The sequence below is a fragment of the Pelodiscus sinensis genome, chromosome 8 (genome assembly GCF_052426305.1).
Source record: "Pelodiscus sinensis isolate ZL-2025 chromosome 8, ASM5242630v1, whole genome shotgun sequence".
Taxonomy (NCBI): Eukaryota; Metazoa; Chordata; order Testudines; family Trionychidae; genus Pelodiscus; species Pelodiscus sinensis.
The window spans coordinates 25,993,630-26,013,235 of record NC_143059.1 but is presented as its reverse complement, the minus strand read 5'-3'; the positions used below and the strand labels follow the sequence as shown (position 1 = coordinate 26,013,235).

At 41.4% G+C, this 19,606-nt stretch overlaps 1 protein-coding gene across 5 annotated transcripts in view; it reads left to right on the top strand.

Annotated features, from left to right (window-relative positions):
• CTNNA3 (catenin alpha 3) overlaps nt 1-19,606 on the top strand; it is a 1,028,503-nt gene that overhangs the window by 735,709 nt on the left and 273,188 nt on the right. For all 5 annotated transcript variants that reach the window (XM_089780114.1, XM_089780115.1, XM_089780112.1 and 2 more), the window contains one exon: nt 3,520-3,676. In XM_089780114.1, the coding sequence (XP_089636240.1) occupies nt 3,520-3,676 (157 nt within the window). The remainder of the gene's footprint in view (nt 1-3,519; nt 3,677-19,606) is intronic.

Sequence of the window (19,606 nt, the reverse complement as noted above, 5' to 3'; positions counted from 1 at the left end):
TGTTATATTTTGAAATAGCAGGCTTGCACAAAAGACACGGAATAGCTATTTTGGGATACCGGAAGTATCTTGAAATAGCTCTGCAGTGTATATGTAGCCTAATGGTTCCAGGATATCTTCAACTTATTCTTTTAAGTACCCTGGATTGAATTTCATCAGGCCGTTGCTTCTTGATGAAGTAGCCTTTTCCCGAAAAAACTTCCCCTGCGTCCAGACTCAAGCCGCGTTCTTTCGAAATTATTTCGAAAGAACGCGGCTTTTCTTTCGATGGCGGTAAACCTCTTTTTACGAGGAAGAACGCCTTCTTTCGAAAGTTCCTCTTTCGAAAGAAGGCGTTCTTCAATGTAAATAAGGCTTCCTTGAAAGAGAGCATCCAGACTCGCTGGGTGCTCTCTTTCGAAAAAGCGGATTGCTCTTTCGAAAGATCCGCCTGCAGTCTAGACGCGATCTTTCGAAAGAGGCTCTTTCGAAAGATGCTTTCGAAAGAGCCTCTTTCGAAAGAAGCCTGCAGTCTAGACATAGCCTTAGTTACTAATGTTATTTCTGTGATATTATTATATTCTAAATATAACTCTTCTGTGAGGTGAAGTTAGCAGTTGTCAGGGCCGTGTTCAATATCTAGGGGTTCCTTTCCACTGATCCAACAAAGAACTGGTTTGAATACTCACCAAGAAACCTGGGAAATTTATACACTGTGCACTTCTGAGAGTCAATAGTTCCCTACTCACAAGCATAGAGTCTAAGTGTAGATAAGAAACTTAATAAAAAGAGGACAGTAATTTGGTAATAATTTGGGAAAACACTGCAATCAGTATTCATAAACATATACCATGAATAAAAGACACATGCCAAGTAAGTTGGGCAGTGTCCTTTTTCCGCTTCACATACCCGAGCCTTCTGTGCACTCTACTCACAGTTGCTGCCTTTGGCTGGTACAGACCCAGAGTTCAGAGGTTTATTTGCAGAGTTCCTCTCTCACTTTGAGTAGGGGTCAAAGAGGCATTTTACTCACTCTGGTGGTCACTAGTCATGCTTCTCCACTACCACCCTGCTGGCTGCTCATCATGCCTCTCGGCCGCCACCCTACTGGCTGCTCCTCACACTCCTGCCACCACTCTGCTGGCCACTTATTGTGCCTCTCCTGTGCCACCTGCTGGTCATAAGTCACCATCCACTGCCATCCATCTCTCAGGTCTGATCTCTGCACATAAGAAATTTCAACTTTTTTCCAGGCTGGAAAGTGTCCCATCTCAAGTTATTTCAGCTCCCACTGATTTGAGCTCTTAGCAGGCAGAGCAAAAATACAGTTCTTCTGTGATTAAAATAACAAAGAGGCTCCTAATGAAGCCTGTTTAGCTGAATTCTTTGAACCATGAGGAGAACAAGTCAAACCAATTCAGGGAGTACCACTGGAAGGGATCTGAAGCCTCCTGACCTGAATAACCACCCCCATCCTTCTTAATCTCACACAGGGTTTTGACAATTGTGCCCCTGCTTAATAGGGTCCTTTCTTTTAAACATGAGCCCCTTCCTTTGGAACAAATTAAGCACAATCCTGTTTTTCTGTATTCCAGCAGTAATTACACATTGGCAATCTTAGGGTATGTCTAGGCTGCATCCCTCTTCGGCAGGGATGCAGGACGACATTGCAAATGAGGCAGGGATTTAAATATCCCGAGCCTAATTTGCATTAAAATGGTTGCCGTGTTTTGCTGACTCAGCACTTTGTCAGCAAAAAGTGGCAGTCTAGAGGGGGATGTCGAGAAAGAAAGCCTTTTTCTACATATCCTGTAAACCGCCTTGCAGGAGGCATAATTGGCCTCATTAACAATATATATTTAATCTGTGTAATTTCCACTCCAGTTTATCTGATGAAGTGGGTTTTACCCAATGAAAGCTTATGTACTAACTAGCCAATTAGCCAGTCATAAGATGGGATTTTCAGGTCTCTCCTCCACGTCGGTCTTCTCTCCTGAGCCTCCAGTCTCTCGCTCTGTCTCTCCTCCTCCTCCTGCCTCCTCCTCTCTCTCTCTCAGCTCTCCTCCACCTTCTGCCTCTCTCTCTGTCTCTCTCTTTCACTTCTCCTCCCCTTCCTGCCTCTCACTCAGGGGACCACGGAGCCCAAATGGCTGTTTGGGCTCCACACTCCCTGTGCTGCATGGGGGGTGTGTGGATCCCAAACGGTCGCTTGCGCCGCTTGCTCCCACGCAATGGCCCAGCTGAGCAGCGCAGAAGTCAGCCGAGCGCCACGGCGGGAGGCAAAGGGGGGGGGGTGGTGATGTTCACGGCTAGGGGGTGGGGCTTAGAGCCACTGTCATGCCGCATGTCACCACCCCGCCCCCATTCGCCTCCCACTGTGGCACTCAGCTGACTTCTGCACTGCTCAGCCAGGCCGCCTTGGGGGAGAAAACGGTGCAAGCGGCTGTTTGGGCCCCGCACTCTCCATGCAGCACGGGTCTCTCAGAGGGAACAGCCAGCATTTCAGGCAACAGCACCCCCCAGAGGGAACAGCCAGCATTTCGGCGTTACAGACTCTCAGACACTGGGCTACTATAGATATGATAAATGTTGGTCTTTAAGATGCTCCTAGGGGTTTTTCTGCATGCAGATATTAACTCACATGGCTACCTCTTTGAGACTTAAAGTAGAGAAGGAGTCTGTTATGTGTAGGGTAAGTTTTCTTTATTACTCCCCTGGGTAAACTCCAACATAAGGTCAAGAGACTTCCTGAAGTTCATGCAACGAGAAGACATTTCAGCTGAATTTAGAACCACAACCTGTTCTACTGTAACCACTTGATCACAGTGGGGTGGAGTTGAGAATTCTTTCCAAATTATATATTTTTCTTATAATCTACACTGCCAGGTCTGGATATTACACTGAGATGTAGGATATGATTCATTATTTTGTTGTTTAATTCTTCAGGTATCTTTCATTTTGTGTTCTCATATATTTCCTCATTTGATAAATACCTAGCAGGGATAATGTGTTATTTTGTGTTGATACATGCTTCCCTGTACCATGTCCAAGGCTTAAAAGCTTTGGGGTGTTAAAGTATCCCTTCAGAAAGGGTAATTTACAGGATGATAGGTGCCACTCTTGAGGGTTTATAAATCCCACACTGAAGTGACCTTCTAGAGTACATCTTTCTAGTATTCTGTATTATATAGTAAAAACGTATTACAACTTAATTAAGTGGGATTGTACATCAAAATATTTTGAAACTATCATATCCTGAGAGAAATATATTGCATATTACTAAACAGATTTCCTATATAATGAATTCTCCAATTAAGGAATATTTTGTAGTCCTATTCAATTAAAATTACAACTGAACTCTAATTCATGAACTCAGCAGGAAGGTTAACAGATACAATATTTGACCAGTATTCCTCCTTTTGAATACAAAATAAGGCTGAATACCTTTAAAGCTCAGAAAACAGAAATCTTTCCTTTTAATTGGTTATTCTTTTTAGTTATTTCAGATGAAATTAATAATATGGTTTTTTTTTCCTGCAGGTTATTAATGCGGCTTTAGCTCTTGCTGCAAGACCAAAAAGCCAAGTAGTAAAAAACAACATGGAAAAATATAAGAGCACATGGGAGAATCACATACATGTTCTTACTGAAGCTGTGGATGACATTATAAGCATTGATGATTTCCTTGCTATATCAGGTATGTTAATTTTCAGAATCTGACTTTTTTACGTCAACTTCTCTCTTCTTCATTTTTTAAAAGGATATTAGTTGTATTGTCACTTCCATAAAATCTAACAAAAAACCAGTGGGAGATTAGTATTTAGCAAGGATTACACTTAATACAGCACCCTTGTCATTCCATTCTTTGTCGAGGTGCAGTATGTTATGTGACGTATTCTTCCAGGTTTTGTGACTATAAAAATCTTACTGGGGTTCAGAAACATTTTCAGGCAGGCTCAGGATATCTTACACATTTTGAAAAGCAAATTGCCAATTAGTACACAGTCTAATCTTAAAGGGGGAAAAACTCAAAATGTGTGGGTGTTTAAAAAAGCCTACTGAAAATGCATGCCCATATACGTTACTCAGCTAAACCATTCCTGACCCTCACTAATATACCTCAGAAGGGTCTAAACATGGTATTTACACAAAGCCAAAGAAACAGCAAGGTATAAAGAATTTATACCATAATCCCACTGTACACATGACTGCCATTAGAGCCAAACCTATGTTTTGGCAATTAGTTGCTCAGTGAAATGTAGTTAAAGGATTTGCCTGTCTTTGTGGGCCATGTGCCTTGTTACTTATAGGATTTTTCTGCAAACAGGTGTCCACAAGTTTCCAGCTGGTGACAAATTCTTTTACTTACAGTCAGGTAAATTTGAGCCTACCATTATGATGTTGGATTTACAAACTACTGTTAAGAAGATTTGATATACAGTGTTCATGAAATTTAAGTATGTTCTCTTTACTTAAATAAAAATTTCCAGGTCTATGTGTTTCCTTAGCAGACAACTGTGTATTGATTCATGTGAGCAATTTGTCCAATAATTTCAGTGTAGAGCAGTGTTTGGATTATTTTATTTTATATAGGCTCCCAAAAACTCAGATAGATTATTCTAAAAGCCAGGCACATGGATTCTAGCACCCAGGCGGTTAAGCCACACCCCGTAAGTTAGGGAAGAGGAAGTATAGGAACAGCTATTGCATCTATTACAAATGCGAGAAGTATGGGTAATAAGCAGGAAGAACTGGAATTGCTAACCAATAAATACAACTATGATATCATTGGTATTACAGAAACCTGGTGGGATGGGACGCATGATTGGAATATTGGTATGGAAGGGTACGGCTTGCTCAGGAAGGACAGACAGGGAAAAAAGGGAGGAGGGGTTGCCTTGTATATTAAAAATGTACACACTTGGACTGAAGTGGAGATGAACGTAGGAGATAGCTGTGTAGAGAGTCTCTGGGTTAAGCTAAAAGGGGTAAAAAACGAGGGTGATATCATGCTAGGAGTCTACTACAGGCCACCTAGCCAGGTGGAAGAGGTGGATGAGGCCTTTTTTAAACAATTAACAAAACTATCCAAAGCCCAAGATTTGGTGGTGAAGGGGGACTTCAACTATCCAGACATATGTTGGGAAACTAACACAGCGAGGCACAGGCTATCCAATAAGTTTCTGGACTGCATTGGAGACAACTTTCTGTTTCAGAAGGTTGAAAAAGCTACCAGAGGAGAAGCTGTTCTGGATTTGGTTTTAACAAATAGGGAGGAACTAGTTGAGAACTTGAAAGTGGAAGACAGTATAGGGGACAGTGATCATGAAATAATAGAGTTCATGATCTTAAGGAAAGGTAGAAGGGAGACCAGCACAATTGAGGTTATGGATTTCAGGAAGGCAGATTTTGATAAGCTCAGAGAACTTGTAGGTAAGGTCCCATGGGAAGCAAGACTGAAGGGAAAAACAACTGAGGAGAGTTGGAAGTATTTCAAAGGGACGTTGTTAAGGGCCCAAAAGCAAACAATTCCGCTGTGTAGGAAAGATAGAAAATATGGCAAAAGACCAGCTTGGCTTAACAAGGAGATCTTGCATGATCTCAAAATAAAAAAGGAGTCATATAAAAAATGGAAACTAGGACAAATAACAAAGGATGAATATAGGCAAGCAACACGGGAATGCAGGGGCAAGATTAGAAAGGCAAAGGCACAAAATGAGATCAAACTAGCTACAGGCATAAAGGGAAACAAGAAGACCTTTTATAAATACATTAAAAGCAAGAGGAAGACCAAGGACAGGGTAGGCCCACTGCTTAGCGAGGAGGGAGAAGCAGTAACAGGGAACTTGGAAATGGCGGAGATGCTCAATGACTTCTTTGTTTCGGTCTTCACCGAGAAGTCTGGAGGTGTGCCTAACGTAGTGAATACAAGCAGAGAGAGGGTAAGTTTAGAAGATAGGATACACAAAGAACAAGTTAAAAATCACTTAGGAAAGTTAGATGTCAGCAAGTCACCAGGTCCTGATGAAATGCATCCCAGGATACTCAAGGAGCTGATAGAGGAGGTATCTGAGCCTTTAGCTATGATCTTTGAAAAATCATGGCAGACAGGGGAGATTCCAGAAGACTGGAAAAGGGCAAATATTGTGCCCATCTATAAAAAGGGGAATAAGAACAACCCAGGAAATTATAGACCGGTCAGTTTAACGTCTGTCCCAGGGAAGATAATGGAGCAGGTAATTAAGGAAATCGTATGCAAACACTTGGAAAGTAATAAAGTGATAGGGAATAGCCAGCATGGGTTTGTGAAGAACAAGTCATGCCAAACTAATCTGATAGCTTTCTTTGATAAGATAACGAGCCTTGTGGATAAGGGAGAAGCGGTGGATGTCATATACCTAGACTTTAGTAAGGCATTTGATACGGTCTCGCATGATATTCTTATTGATAAACTAGGCAAATATAACTTAGATAGGGCCACGATAAGGTGGGTGCATAATTGGCTGGATAACCGTAGTCAGAGAGTTGTTGTTAACGGTTCTAAATCCTGCTGGAAAGGGATAACAAGTGGAGTTCCTCAAGGGTCTGTTTTGGGACCCGTACTATTCAATATCTTCATCAATGATGTAGATATTGGGATAGAGAGTACGCTTATTAAGTTTGCAGATGATACCAAACTGGGTGGGGTTGCGACTTCTTTGGAGGATAGGGACATAATTCAAAATGACCTTAGCAAGTTAGAGAAATGGTCAGAGGTAAACAGGATGAGGTTTAATAAAGAGAAATGCAAAGTGCTCCACTTAGGAAGGAACAATCAGTTCCATACATACAAGATGGGAAGCGACTGTCTAGGAAGGAGCATGGCGGAAAGGGATCTAGGGGTCATAGTGGACCACAAGTTGAATATGAGTCAACAGTGTGATGCTGTTGCAAAAAAAGCAAATATGATTCTAGGTTGTATCAACAGGTGTGTTGTAAGCAAAACTCGTGAAGTCATTCTGCCGCTCTATTCTGCACTAGTTAGGCCTCAGCTGGAGTACTGTGTCCAGTTCTGGGCGCCACATTTCAAGAAAGATGTGGAGAAATTGGAAAGGGTACAGAGAAGAGCGACAAGAATGATTAAAGGTCTAGAGAACATGACCTATGAAGCCAGGCTTCATGAACTGGGCTTGTTTAGTTTGGAAAAAAGAAGATTAAGGGGGGACATGATAGCGGTTTTCAAATATCTAAAAGGGTGTCACAAGGAGGAAGGCGAAAATTTGTTCCTCTTGGTTTCTGCGGACAGGACAAGGAGTAATGGGCTTAAAGTGCAGCAGGGGAGGTTTAGATTGGACATTAGGAAAAAATTCCTAACTGTCAGGGTGGTCAAATATTGGAATAAATTGCCAAGGGAGGTGGTGGAATCTCCCTCTCTGGAGATATTTAAGAACAGGTTAGATAGACATCTGTCAGGGATGGTGTAGACGGAGATTGATCCTGCCTTGAGGGCGGGGGGCTGGACTCGATGACCTCTCGAGGTCCCTTCCAGTCCTATTATTCTATGATTCTATGATTCTATGATCTATGTGCAAAAAGAATTCTTTCATGGATGTTTAGCCAGGTTTAAATTTTGCCTTATGGTCCTAAGGTGGGTCTGATTCACTAATGCTGTGCACCTTTGTGTAGTCATGCACACCAAAAGGACAGTGCAAAGCTGATGTAGAATTATACCTGATCAGAGTGGAATGTTTTGCATTTTATTTGCACTGATGTAAATAATTACACGGGATCTAAAGCAACAATGAATCAGATCCCCAAAGTTGAGGTCCCTGACCAAAATGTACAAATTGGCTGCAGACTTTTTTGGTCAAAGAAACAAGTACAAAGAAAACAGCTTATAAAATAATGTGCTTCCCTGAAATGTTTCCTTTTTTTTTTTTTTGCTCTTTTAAGGCTTCACATTTATGCTAAGACATGTTTATATTTCAAATGCTTCCTTTGCAGAGAGGTATTGTACTAGTTTCACATTTCGCAATGTTAGAAGTGTAAATAGTAAAATGGGTGAACTGGAGTGCTAGTTTTAAAGGAGGATATTGATATAATAGGGATCACGGAAACTTGGTGGAATGAGGACAATCAATGGGACACAGTCATACCAGGGCACAAAACATATTGGAAGGACAGAGCAGGTCGTGCTGGTGGGGGAGTGGCACTATACATGAAAGAAAATGTAGAATCAAATGAAGTAAAAATCTTAATTGAGCCAAAATATTCCACAGAATCTATATGGATAGTAATTTCATGCTCCAATAATAAGAATATAGCTGTAGAGATATATTATTGACCACCTGATAAGGATAGTGACTATGAAATGCTAAAGGAGATTAGAGAGGCTATCACTTTGAAGAAAAGCTAGCTAAAACCTCAAAAAGTAATAGTAAAATGTTTTTTAAGTACATCAGAAGTAGGAAGCCAGTTAAACAACCAGTGGAGTCCTTGGATGATTAAGATACTAAAGGAGCCCTCAAAGATGATAAAGTCATAGCAAAGAAGCTAAATGAATCCTTTGCATTAGTCTTCACGGCTGAAGTTATTGGGGACAGTCCCAAACCTGAGACATTCTTTTTAGGTGACAAATCTGAGGAATTGTCCCAGATTGAGGTGTCATTAGATGAGGTTTTGGAACAAATTGATAAACTTAACTGTAACAAGTCACCAGGACTGGATGGCATTCAGCCAACAGTTCTAAAAGAAATCAAATGGGAAACTGCGGAACTGTTAACTGTGGTTTGTAACCTATCCTTTAAATCAGCTTCTGTACCTAAAGATTGGAAGATAGCTAACGTGACACCAATATTTAAAAAGGGCTCTAGAGGTGATCCAGGCAATTACAGACCAGTAAGTCTAAAGTCAGTACCGGGCATATTAGTTGAAACTATAGTAAAGAATAAAATTGTCAGACACATGGATGAATATAATTTGTTGGAGGAAAGTCAACATTGTGTCTGTAAAGGGAAATCATATCTTACTAATTTGCTAGAGTTCTTTGACAGGGTCAACAAATATATGGACAAAGGAGATCCAGTGGATGTAGTATACTTAGATTTCCAGAAAGCCTTTACAAGGTTCCTCAGCAAAGGCTCTTAAGTAAAGTAAGTTGTCATGGGATAAGACAGAAGGTCCTTTCATGGATTTATAACTGGTTAAAAGACAGGAAACAAAGGATAAGAATAAATGGTAAGTTTTCTGAGTGGAGAGAGGTAACTACTGGTGTCCCCAAAGGTCTGTCCTGGGATCCATCCTATTCAATTTATTTATAAATGATCTAGACAAAGGGATAACAGTGAGGTGGCAAAATTTTCAGACAATACCAAACTGCTTAAGATAGTTAAGACCAAAGCAGACTATTAAGAGCTTCAAAAAGATCCCACCAGATGAAGTGATTGGGCAACAAAATGGCAAATGAAATTTAATGTTGATAAATGTAAAGTAATGCACTTTGGAAAACATAATCCCAACTATATATATACAATATGATGGGGACTAATGTGGCTACAACTAATCAAGAGAGAGATCTTGGGGTCATTGTGGATAGTTCTCTGAAAACATCCACTCAGTGTTCAGTGGCAGTGAAAAAATCAAATCAAATGTTAGGAGTCATTAAAAAAGGGATAGAGAATAACACAGAAAACATCGTATTGCCTTTATATAAAACCATGTCACACCCATATCTTGAATACTGCATACAGATGTGGTCACCTCATCTCAAAAAATATTTTGGCATTGGAAAAGGTTCAGAAAAGGGCAACAAAAATTATTACGGATTTGGAACGGGTCCCATATGAAGAAAGATTAAAAAAACTTGGACTTTTCAGCTTAGAAAAGAGGAGACTAAGGGGGGATATGATAGAGGTCTATAAAATTATGACTGGTGTAGAAAAAGTAAATAAGGAAAAGTTATTTACTTATTCCCACAATATAAGAACTAGGGGTCACCAAATGAAATTAATAGGCAGCAGGTTTAAAACAAACAAAATAAAGTTTTTCTTCACTCAGTACATAGTCAACCTGTGGAACTCCTTGCCAGAGGATGTGGTGAAGGCTAAAATTTTAACGGGATTCAAAAAAGAGCTAGATAGATTCATGGAGGTTAGGTCCATCAATGGCTATTAGCCAGGATGGGTAGGAATGGTGTCCCTAGCCTCTGTTTCTCTGGCAGTGGGAGACTGGGGAAGGATCACATGAGGATTACCTGTTGTGATCTCTCCTTCTGGGGCATCTGGTATTGGCCACTGTCAGCAGACAGGATACTGGGCTAGATGGACCTTTGGTCTGACCCAGTGTGGCTGTTCTTATGTTCTTTTGTATATCCAGTATATATAAATATCTGGTTCTGAAAAATGTACTTTAAAATAGTATTTGCTAAAGATATGTTCACTATTAATAAACTATGCATTGCATTAGAAAGAGTATTTAGTATTTAAAGAGAGAATACAAATAAGCTATCTCATTTGTGGCATATTATATGCCATATTCTTCCATCTCTCACACCTATGTAAGTCCATTTATGTCATCAGAATTCTAGGGCATAAAGGCATAATGTGGTCAGTACATCTGAGCAAAACTGCGCTGTTTCCTTATGGTTAATGTACATAGTTTTAGGCTTAACACAATGGTGAATACAGTCACAGTTTCCCATGCCATTAAGCAGTACTTAGTTGGATCATGCATCAATGCAAGAGGAGTTTCACTGACGTCAGTGGAATTACAGTAGTTGGAAACCATTGCAAATGGTTATTTATTGAATGCGTAGATCTAATCTGTCATAAAGGAAGCTATCTTGGATAATCATAGTCTTTAATACTTCCTAATCCATTTGGAACAACACATGATGGACCAAACCTAAATTTATTCTCTCATAAAGAAAGTTATCCACTCTCCTGTAAAAATAATTTTGAGGGAATTTTTACCTGTGTTGCTTCTTTTCGGGGATGGGGTATTTCTGAAGGACATTACCAGTGGCATTTCCCTACCAAGTAATAGTAAATTTGAAGGGACACCCAGGAATGGTTCTCTGTCTCCTACTTTGGTACTCTTTACTTCAAAACACCACCCCAGCTGACTTTGTTAACATTGTATTTATATTGTGCCATGGAACAGATTCATGGATACAGTCCTGTTTCAAAACTTCTGTGACATGTCTACTTTACAAATACATGATTTTAACTATTAGCTAATGTTTTTAATCAGCTCTGTTGGCACACAGTGACTCATCAAGCACCATTATGGAGTTTAATTTAGAAAAGGGATAAAATATCATAGAATCATAGAATAATAGGACTGGAAGGGACCTCGAGAGGTCATTGAGTCCAGCCCCCCGCCCTCAAGGCAGGACCAAGCTCCATCTACACCATCCCTGACAGATGTCTATCCAAACTGTTCTTAAATATCTCCAGAGAGGGAGATTCCACCACCTCCCTTGGCAATTTATTCCAATATTTGACCACCCTGACAGTTAGGAATTTTTTCCTAATGTCCAATCTAAACCTCCCCTGCTGCACTTTAAGCCCATTACTCCTTGTCCTGTCCTCAGAAACCAAGAGGAACAAATTTTCTCCTTCCTCCTTGTGACACCCCTTTAGATATTTGAAAACCGCTATCATGTCCCCCCTTAATCTTCTTTTTTCCAAACTAAACAAGCCCAGTTCATGAAGCCTGGCTTCATAGGTCATGTTCTCTAAACCTTTAATCATTCTTGTCGCTCTTCTCTGTACCCTTTCCAATTTCTCCACATCTTTCTTGAAATGTGGCGCCCAGAACTGGACACAGTACTCCAGCTGAGGCCTAACTAGCGCAGAGTAGAGCGGCAGAATGACTTCACGAGTTTTGCTTACAACACACCTGTTGATGCAACCTAGAATCATATTTGCTTTTTTTGCAACAGCATCACACTGTTGACTCATATTCAACTTGTGGTCCACTATGACCCCTAGATCCCTTTCCGCCATGCTCCTTCCTAGACAGTCGCTTCCCATCTTGTATGTATGGAACTGATTGTTCCTTCCTAAGTGGAGCACTTTGCATTTCTCTTTATTAAACCTCATCCTGTTTACCTCTGACCATTTCTCTAACTTGCTAAGGTCATTTTGAATTATGTCCCTATCCTCCAAAGAAGTCGCAACCCCATCCAGTTTGGTATCATCTGCAAACTTAATAAGCGTACTCTCTATCCCAATATCTACATCATTGATGAAGATATTGAACAGTACGAGTCCCAAAACAGACCCTTGAGGAACTCCACTTGTTATCCCTTTCCAGCAGGATTTAGAACCGTTAATAACAACTCTCTGACTACGGTTATCCAGCCAATTATGCACCCACTTTATCGTGGCCCTATCTAAGTTATATTTGCCTAGTTTATCAATAAGAATATCATGCGAGACCGTATCAAATGCCTTACTAAAGTCTAGGTATATGACATCCACCGCTTCTCCCTTATCCACAAGGCTCGTTATCCTATCAAAGAAAGCTATCAAATTAGTTTGGCATGACTTGTTCTTCACAAACCCATGCTGGCTATTCCCTATCACTTTATTACCTTCCAAGTGTTTGCATATGATTTCCTTAATTACCTGCTCCATTATCTTCCCTGGGACAGACGTTAAACTGACCGGTCTGTAGTTTCCTGGGTTGTTCTTATTCCCCTTTTTATAGATGGGCACAATATTTGCCCTTTTCCAGTCTTCTGGAATCTCCCCTGTCTTCCATGATTTTTCAAAGATCATAGCTAAAGGCTCAGATACCTCCTCTATCAGCTCCTTGAGTATCCTGGGATGCATTTCATCAGGACCTGGTGACTTGCTGACATCTAACTTTCCTAAGTGATTTTTAACTTGTTCTTTGTGTATCCTATCTTCTAAACTTACCCTCTCTCTGCTTGTATTCACTACGTTAGGCACACCTCCAGACTTCTCGGTGAAGACCGAAACAAAGAAGTCATTGAGCATCTCCGCCATTTCCAAGTTTCCTGTTACTGCTTCTCCCTCCTCGCTAAGCAGTGGGCCTACCCTGTCCTTGGTCTTCCTCTTGCTTTTAATGTATTTATAAAAGGTCTTCTTGTTTCCCTTTATGCCTGTAGCTAGTTTGATCTCATTTTGTGCCTTTGCCTTTCTAATCTTGCCCCTGCATTCCCGTGTTGCTTGCCTATATTCATCCTTTGTTATTTGTCCTAGTTTCCATTTTTTATATGACTCCTTTTTTATTTTGAGATCATGCAAGATCTCCTTGTTAAGCCAAGCTGGTCTTTTGCCATATTTTCTATCTTTCCTACACAGCGGAATTGTTTGCTTTTGGGCCCTTAACAACGTCCCTTTGAAATACTTCTAACTCTCCTCAGTTGTTTTTCCCTTCAGTCTTGCTTCCCATGGGACCTTACCTACAAGTTCTCTGAGCTTATCAGAATCTGCCTTCCTGAAATCCATTACCTCAATTGTGCTGGTCTCCCTTCTACCTTTCCTTAAGATCATGAACTCTATTATTTCATGATCACTGTCCCCTATACTGTCTTCCACTTTCAAGTTCTCAACTAGTTCCTCCCTATTTGTTAAAACCAAATCCAGAACAGCTTCTCCTCTGGTAGCTTTTTCAACCTTCTGAAACAGAAAGTTGTCTCCAATGCAGTCCAGAAACTTATTGGATAGCCTGTGCCCCGCTGTGTTAGTTTCTATATGAATAGACTTAAAAGTTTTTGTCAGTAATATGACATTCCTCAAGCCTTGACAGTACAGTAAACTTCCAATAATCTGGCACCTTTAGGACCCAGGGGGTGCTGGATTATCAGATATGCCGGACTATCAGAAGGGGGGGCTATGAGCGGTCTGGGGTGGGGTGGGAGGATGCTACCCCAGACCCCCTCATAGCCCTCCCTTCTGATAGTCCGGCTCTGCCCCAGGAGTCCCTGATTCAGCCACTGCTGGTCAGTTTCAGCAGCGGCTGAATCGGGGACGCCTGCAGCAGAGCAGCTGGAGTGCTGCCGGGTTGGTCCGGTAGCGCTCACCCTTGGCGCCACGAGACCAACCCGTCAGCACCCCAGCTGCTCTTGGGGATGCCTGGGGAAGAGCAGCTGGGGTGCTGACGGGTTGGTCCCGTGGCGCTGCTCCTCGGCGCTACTGGACAAACCCAGCAGCACCCCAGCTTCTCTGCCCCAGGTGTCCCCAAGTCAGCTGCTGCAAAAACTGATCAGCGGCTGACTCCAGAAAGCCAGAGGCAGAGCTGCTCTGCCCCGGGTTTCCTGGAGTCAGCCCTGGTCAGTTTCAGCAGCGGCTGAATCAGGACGCCTGGGGAAGAGCAGCTGGAAGGCTGCTGGGTTGGTCCCACAGCGCCGAGGAGTGGCGCTACTGGACCAACCCAGCAGCACCCCAGCTGCTCTGCCCCAGGTGTTCCCAAGTCAGCTGCTGCAGAAACTGATCAACGGCTGACTCCAGAAAGCCAGAGGCAGAGCTACTCTGCCCTGGGCTTCCTGGAGTCAGCCCTGGTCGGTTTCAGCAGCGGCTGAATCGGGACGCCTGGGACAGAGCAGCTGGGGTGCTGCTGGGTTGGTCTCGTAGCGCCAAACCTCGGCGCTGTGGGGACCAACCCAGCAGCACCCCAGGTGCTCTGTCCCAGGTGTACCCAAGTCAGCTGCTGCTGAAACTGACCAGCGGCTGATTCCAGGAAGCTGGGGCAGAGTAGCTCTGTCTTGGGCTTCCTGGAGTCAGCCGTTGGTCAATCCGGGACAGCTGGGGTGCTGCCGGGTTGGTCCCACAGCCCCAAGGGGCAGCGCTAATTGACCTACTTGGCAGCACTCCAGCTGTTCTGCCCCCTGCTTCCCGGATTCAGTGCTGGTCAGTTTTAGCAGCGGCTGAATCGGGGAGGCTGGGGGCAGATCAGCTCCAATGGTCCGGCTGCCCGGAGCACTTCCGGGTTCCTGATGGTGCCGGACCATCAGGAGTGCCGGACCGTCAGATGCCGGACCATCAGAGTTTTACTGTATTTGGTTTGGATATGTTTTATTTAAAATTATGTTGTATCTATCCCGTCAAAAAAGATATTGCACTTGAGTTCAGAGGTTTTTAAAATTTGGCATTCATTAGTTGATCTTGCACAGTATATTTCAAGTAGTAAAAATAACATAATCTAACATTTTTCCCTTTTAAAATTATATATGTATATATTTATTCTATACAAAATGTAAGTTGTGGACAAACATGAATGTGAGAAAAATGATATATTGGAAAATCCTCAGCAGCTAGGAAAAATTATATTTTGGGTTCTTACAACATATAATCTATATAGAAGATTAACTCTCCCATATGCCTAGAATCAACAAACCATTACCCTTTATGATAGCATTTAAACACATCCCTAACTTTAAGAAGTTTAAGTTCCATTGAATGTAAGGGAATTTAAGCACAGGAGTACCTTTGAACACCTGGCATGTGGATGAATTTAAACATACTTATTTAAATGCCCTGCTGAATTGGGTCTGTAGAATTTAATTCCTTCCCTGATTTCTGATTCTTTCTGCTGTTGTTGTTCACCTTTTTCCAAAAAATAGGATATTTTGTCCCAGCCTTACTTGTCCTGGGTGATGTAATCACTTTCTACACTTATAATGTGTGTGTATAGTTACTGTATTGCACATATTGTGAGGTCCATTCTGCAGTTGATTATTCCAACTGGCTTGTTCCATAAAGAATCAGCTACATAGTTAATTCTTATCTGCTCATGAAACATTTTAGTAAGTGTGTGTTTATTAATATGTTAGGGTATGTCTACACTACTACCCTAGTTCAAACTAGGGTGGTTAATGTAGGCAACCGAAGTTGCAAATGAAGCCCTGGATTTAAATATCCCGGGCTTCATTTGCATCTTGCCGGGCGCCGCCATTTTTAAAGCCCCGGTAGTTCGGACTCTGTGCCCGTGGCTACACGCGGCACGGAGTAGGTAGTTTGGATTAGGCTGTCTAATCCAAACTACCGGTACACCTCGTTCCACGAGGAGTAACGGTAGTTCGGATTAGAGAGCCTAATCCGAACTACCTACTCCGTGCCGCGTGTAGCCATGGGCACGGAGTCCGAACTACCAGGGCTTTAAAAATGGCGGCGCCTGGCAAGATGCAAATGAAGCCTGGGATATTTAAATCCCGGGCTTCATTTTCAACTTCGGTTGCCTACATTAACCACCCTAGTTTGAACTAGAGTGGTAGTGTAGACATACCCTTATATATTCTCTTATCGTCTAGCACATCTTGCACATCTAGCTGATAATGAAATCTTTCAGATACACAGATATAAGTAAAACCCAAGCACAGCACAGCCAGCATATTCACTTTCAAGCCTCATGCAAGCAAATGCATTTGCTTCCCTAAAAAAGCTGTGTCCTTCAGTAGAACTGTATATTAGTAATGTGAAATATGAATTCCCCAGGATATACTCTATCAGCATTTATATGTTCTAAGAGAAAAAAAAAAAAACGTTTAGTGAAAATGTATTTTCAGAGTTCCCACAAGTTCTTGGAAAATAACTGTGAGAAATGAAAACCCCGAGACTTTAAGTATTTCTAAATAATTGAATATGTTCTGCAGAAAAAAAAAGAAATATATTCTAGACTCTGATATCTGCAAGCAAATCTTCATGCTGATATGTGCATTTTATGTTTCTGTAATAAATTGCATATAAATTCTACTCACTGACTTAAATGTAAAATTTAATAGAAGCAAAGCACCTAACCTCCTAAATCTTTCTTTGTGAACTGGGGCCTAAAATATAGTATCCTAAATTCTGCAAGATGCTTAATGACCGTTGAATTATACTGTGATAATATATTAGGAATGTAAAAAAAAGATGTAGTGGAATAGCGAAAGTTTCCAGCTTTTAGATCAGATCATTGGTCCACTACAGAGGCCAAATAGCTGGGAAGATGAAAAGGAAGGGTTTTCCCCCCACAAACCTTCATCTCTGTGAAGCTGTGAAGATTCTATGTAAAGGTTATTGCAGCTCAAAGGCTGAAGAATCCTGCATATCTTGGTAGGTGTCCCTGAAAAGGGTTTGGAGAGACCAGTGGATCCATTTAGAATGGTTTCTCTTTCCTCAGCTGTTTCCTTCCTTGTTGTACCTGCCTCGCCCCACCACGTGAGGGTTCATACACAGGTTTTTGGAGAGCTGAGCTTTATAACCACACTCCTGAATGGCTCACACACTTGTCTGCAGCACCATAAGAGCCCCAGTTCCAGGAAGTGCAGCCTGGACTAGACCCTTATGGAAGAATATTGTTTATAATTAATTTATTTAAAACCACTTCAGATGACAAAAGTAGACTAAGGACATCTTCATTCCTGAGGCCAGATGTCAAGCAGCAGTAATTAACAGAGACCACAGGGAAAAAAATGGAGTCTGTCAGAGTTTCTACTGGGGCTGGATCTGAGGAAGAGTATGAGTTCTGAGTTAAGAAAGGGTCATTTAAATGGCTCATCATCTACGGCAGTTGTGAAAGCTGGCCAAAAGTAAGCAGTCTCAAGTTTGTTCAGGAGCCTGGGGCCAGATCTCGGGTCACATTCTGGCTCTATTGTGCCCCTTCATGAACACATAGGCGTTGGAAAATAGCATACTTGGTCAGCTGGTGATTCTCTCAGTGTTGACAAATCTTTGTGTTGTTTAAAAATCTTTGTGTTGTGTTGTGTTGGGGAATCCCGTCCCTTCAAGAAGTGGCCAGAGGCACGTGGAATAATCTTTGTGTTGTATAGAAGAGGGGGCCCAAAACTAACCTCTTGTTGCCATGAGGATCACAGAAGCCAGAACTGAGGCTAGAGGCCTGGGTTTCTAGTGCATGTGTTCTTTCTGGCATTCTTTTCTCTCATTCTTTCAAAATCATAGCTAAATCCTGCCTAAGGTTGCATCACCCATTAAAGTAGCTCACTACACTTACAGCTGCCACTGGCCCTCTAGAACTTTATCTCGACAGATGAATAGATAGAATTCCAGGAAGTGTGTGCACCCCATTGGTGCATGAAATTAAGTTGAAATCTAAATTGAGGTGCAATTAGTTTATAAATACCTTAATCTATAAAATACATTTCAATGAGGCTTCATCAAAGATGCAAGGATAGCAGACATTGCTGAATTTGTTGTAGGTTTCTTTTAAAAAACAGCAACTTTTTGTTGGGCAATGGGATCTCCCGCACTGATCACTGTAACTGCAGGATGGATTTGGCATTTCCTATAGAAAACATCTGAGACTTTTGTGCCTGCACCTCACTCCTGTTGTTTAGCAGGAAGAAGGGAAAGAATTATTAACTCAATGTTCCTTCTGTGTCTTCTTGGCTGAAATTCATTCAGAATTTAACCGGGAAGATGATGTTTTCATGACATGTGGTCTTTTAAAATTTATTATCACTTCCAGCCCAACAGGGGAAAAACTTATTTCCCCAGAGCACCTTCATTGTGAGGGTGTGTTATCATGCTGTGACTTTGCTGCTTGGAAGGAGGACTTACCTTGTGGAACATCCTGTCTGGCTTTGCACTGAAGCAGCCTTCCTAGACTAACAGGTGCAGATGGGATTTAAGGCTGGATAGAGCTTATGAAATAATAATATTGCTTTATTAATGCAAGACAGCTTATATACCAAAACCCACAATAAATTGACTTAGAAATATGTAAGAGGACAATGCAGTTTTAAGCTCTGACGGTCACATAATCTGTGCCCTTGCTGCAATGTTTATACCAACTCAATCCTTTATAGATGTGGAGGAGAAATATGTACAATCTGTATATGATCACTGAATTATTAATAACTCCTTAGCCAAGTTTCATGAAATCAAAATTGAGTAAAATTGGTGGGACTTGCTGAAGATTGAATTCATGAAATATTACACACATTGCAAAACTGTAATTTGAAGTTTTGTTTGACTTTACAAAATCACCATAATTTGCAAAAGTTTAATTAAATTACACTTTCTTCTGACTTTTGTAAAATCTTCAGAAAGATGCTGCTTTTTGTAATTCTTAAATCTGGTGAAAACCCAATAACTATTTGTTTCACTGTAGATGAAAAATGATTGGTTCAGCCCTTTTGGAGGGTGAAGGCTTTTCAATGAGAGTTGGGTACCTAATGTAGATACTCTCTAAAATCTCACTAAGCACCTATTTGTAATCATTAGGCACCTAAATACCATTGTAAACCTGGCTCTAAGGCTTTTGGAACATGATTACATGTGCTTCAATTTAAATATCTAATTGTACTTGGCCAAAGTACTGAACAAAGAAAAGTACCTGTTCTTAGCAGCACAACAGAACTTGTCAACTTGCTCAGACAGATGACACAACCCCAGCAATTGTTTTAGGACTGAGTCTAGCATGAATAATTGCAGAGTAGAGCATGTAGTTTATTTTACAACCTATTCTCTTCCAAGTAAATTCTCATCACCCAGCACAGCAGTGCAGAGTTTGGCATTATTTTGCCTTTCTAGAGAAGGTCAAAAATGTTGCCTGGATAAATCAGCCTGTTGTAGAACCAATATCTGAGCCTTTCTATGACTTACAGGGCACAGGAATCTGTAGGTATTTTCTGCTGAAGTGAGCCCAAAAGCTTTATATTTAGTACTATACCTGT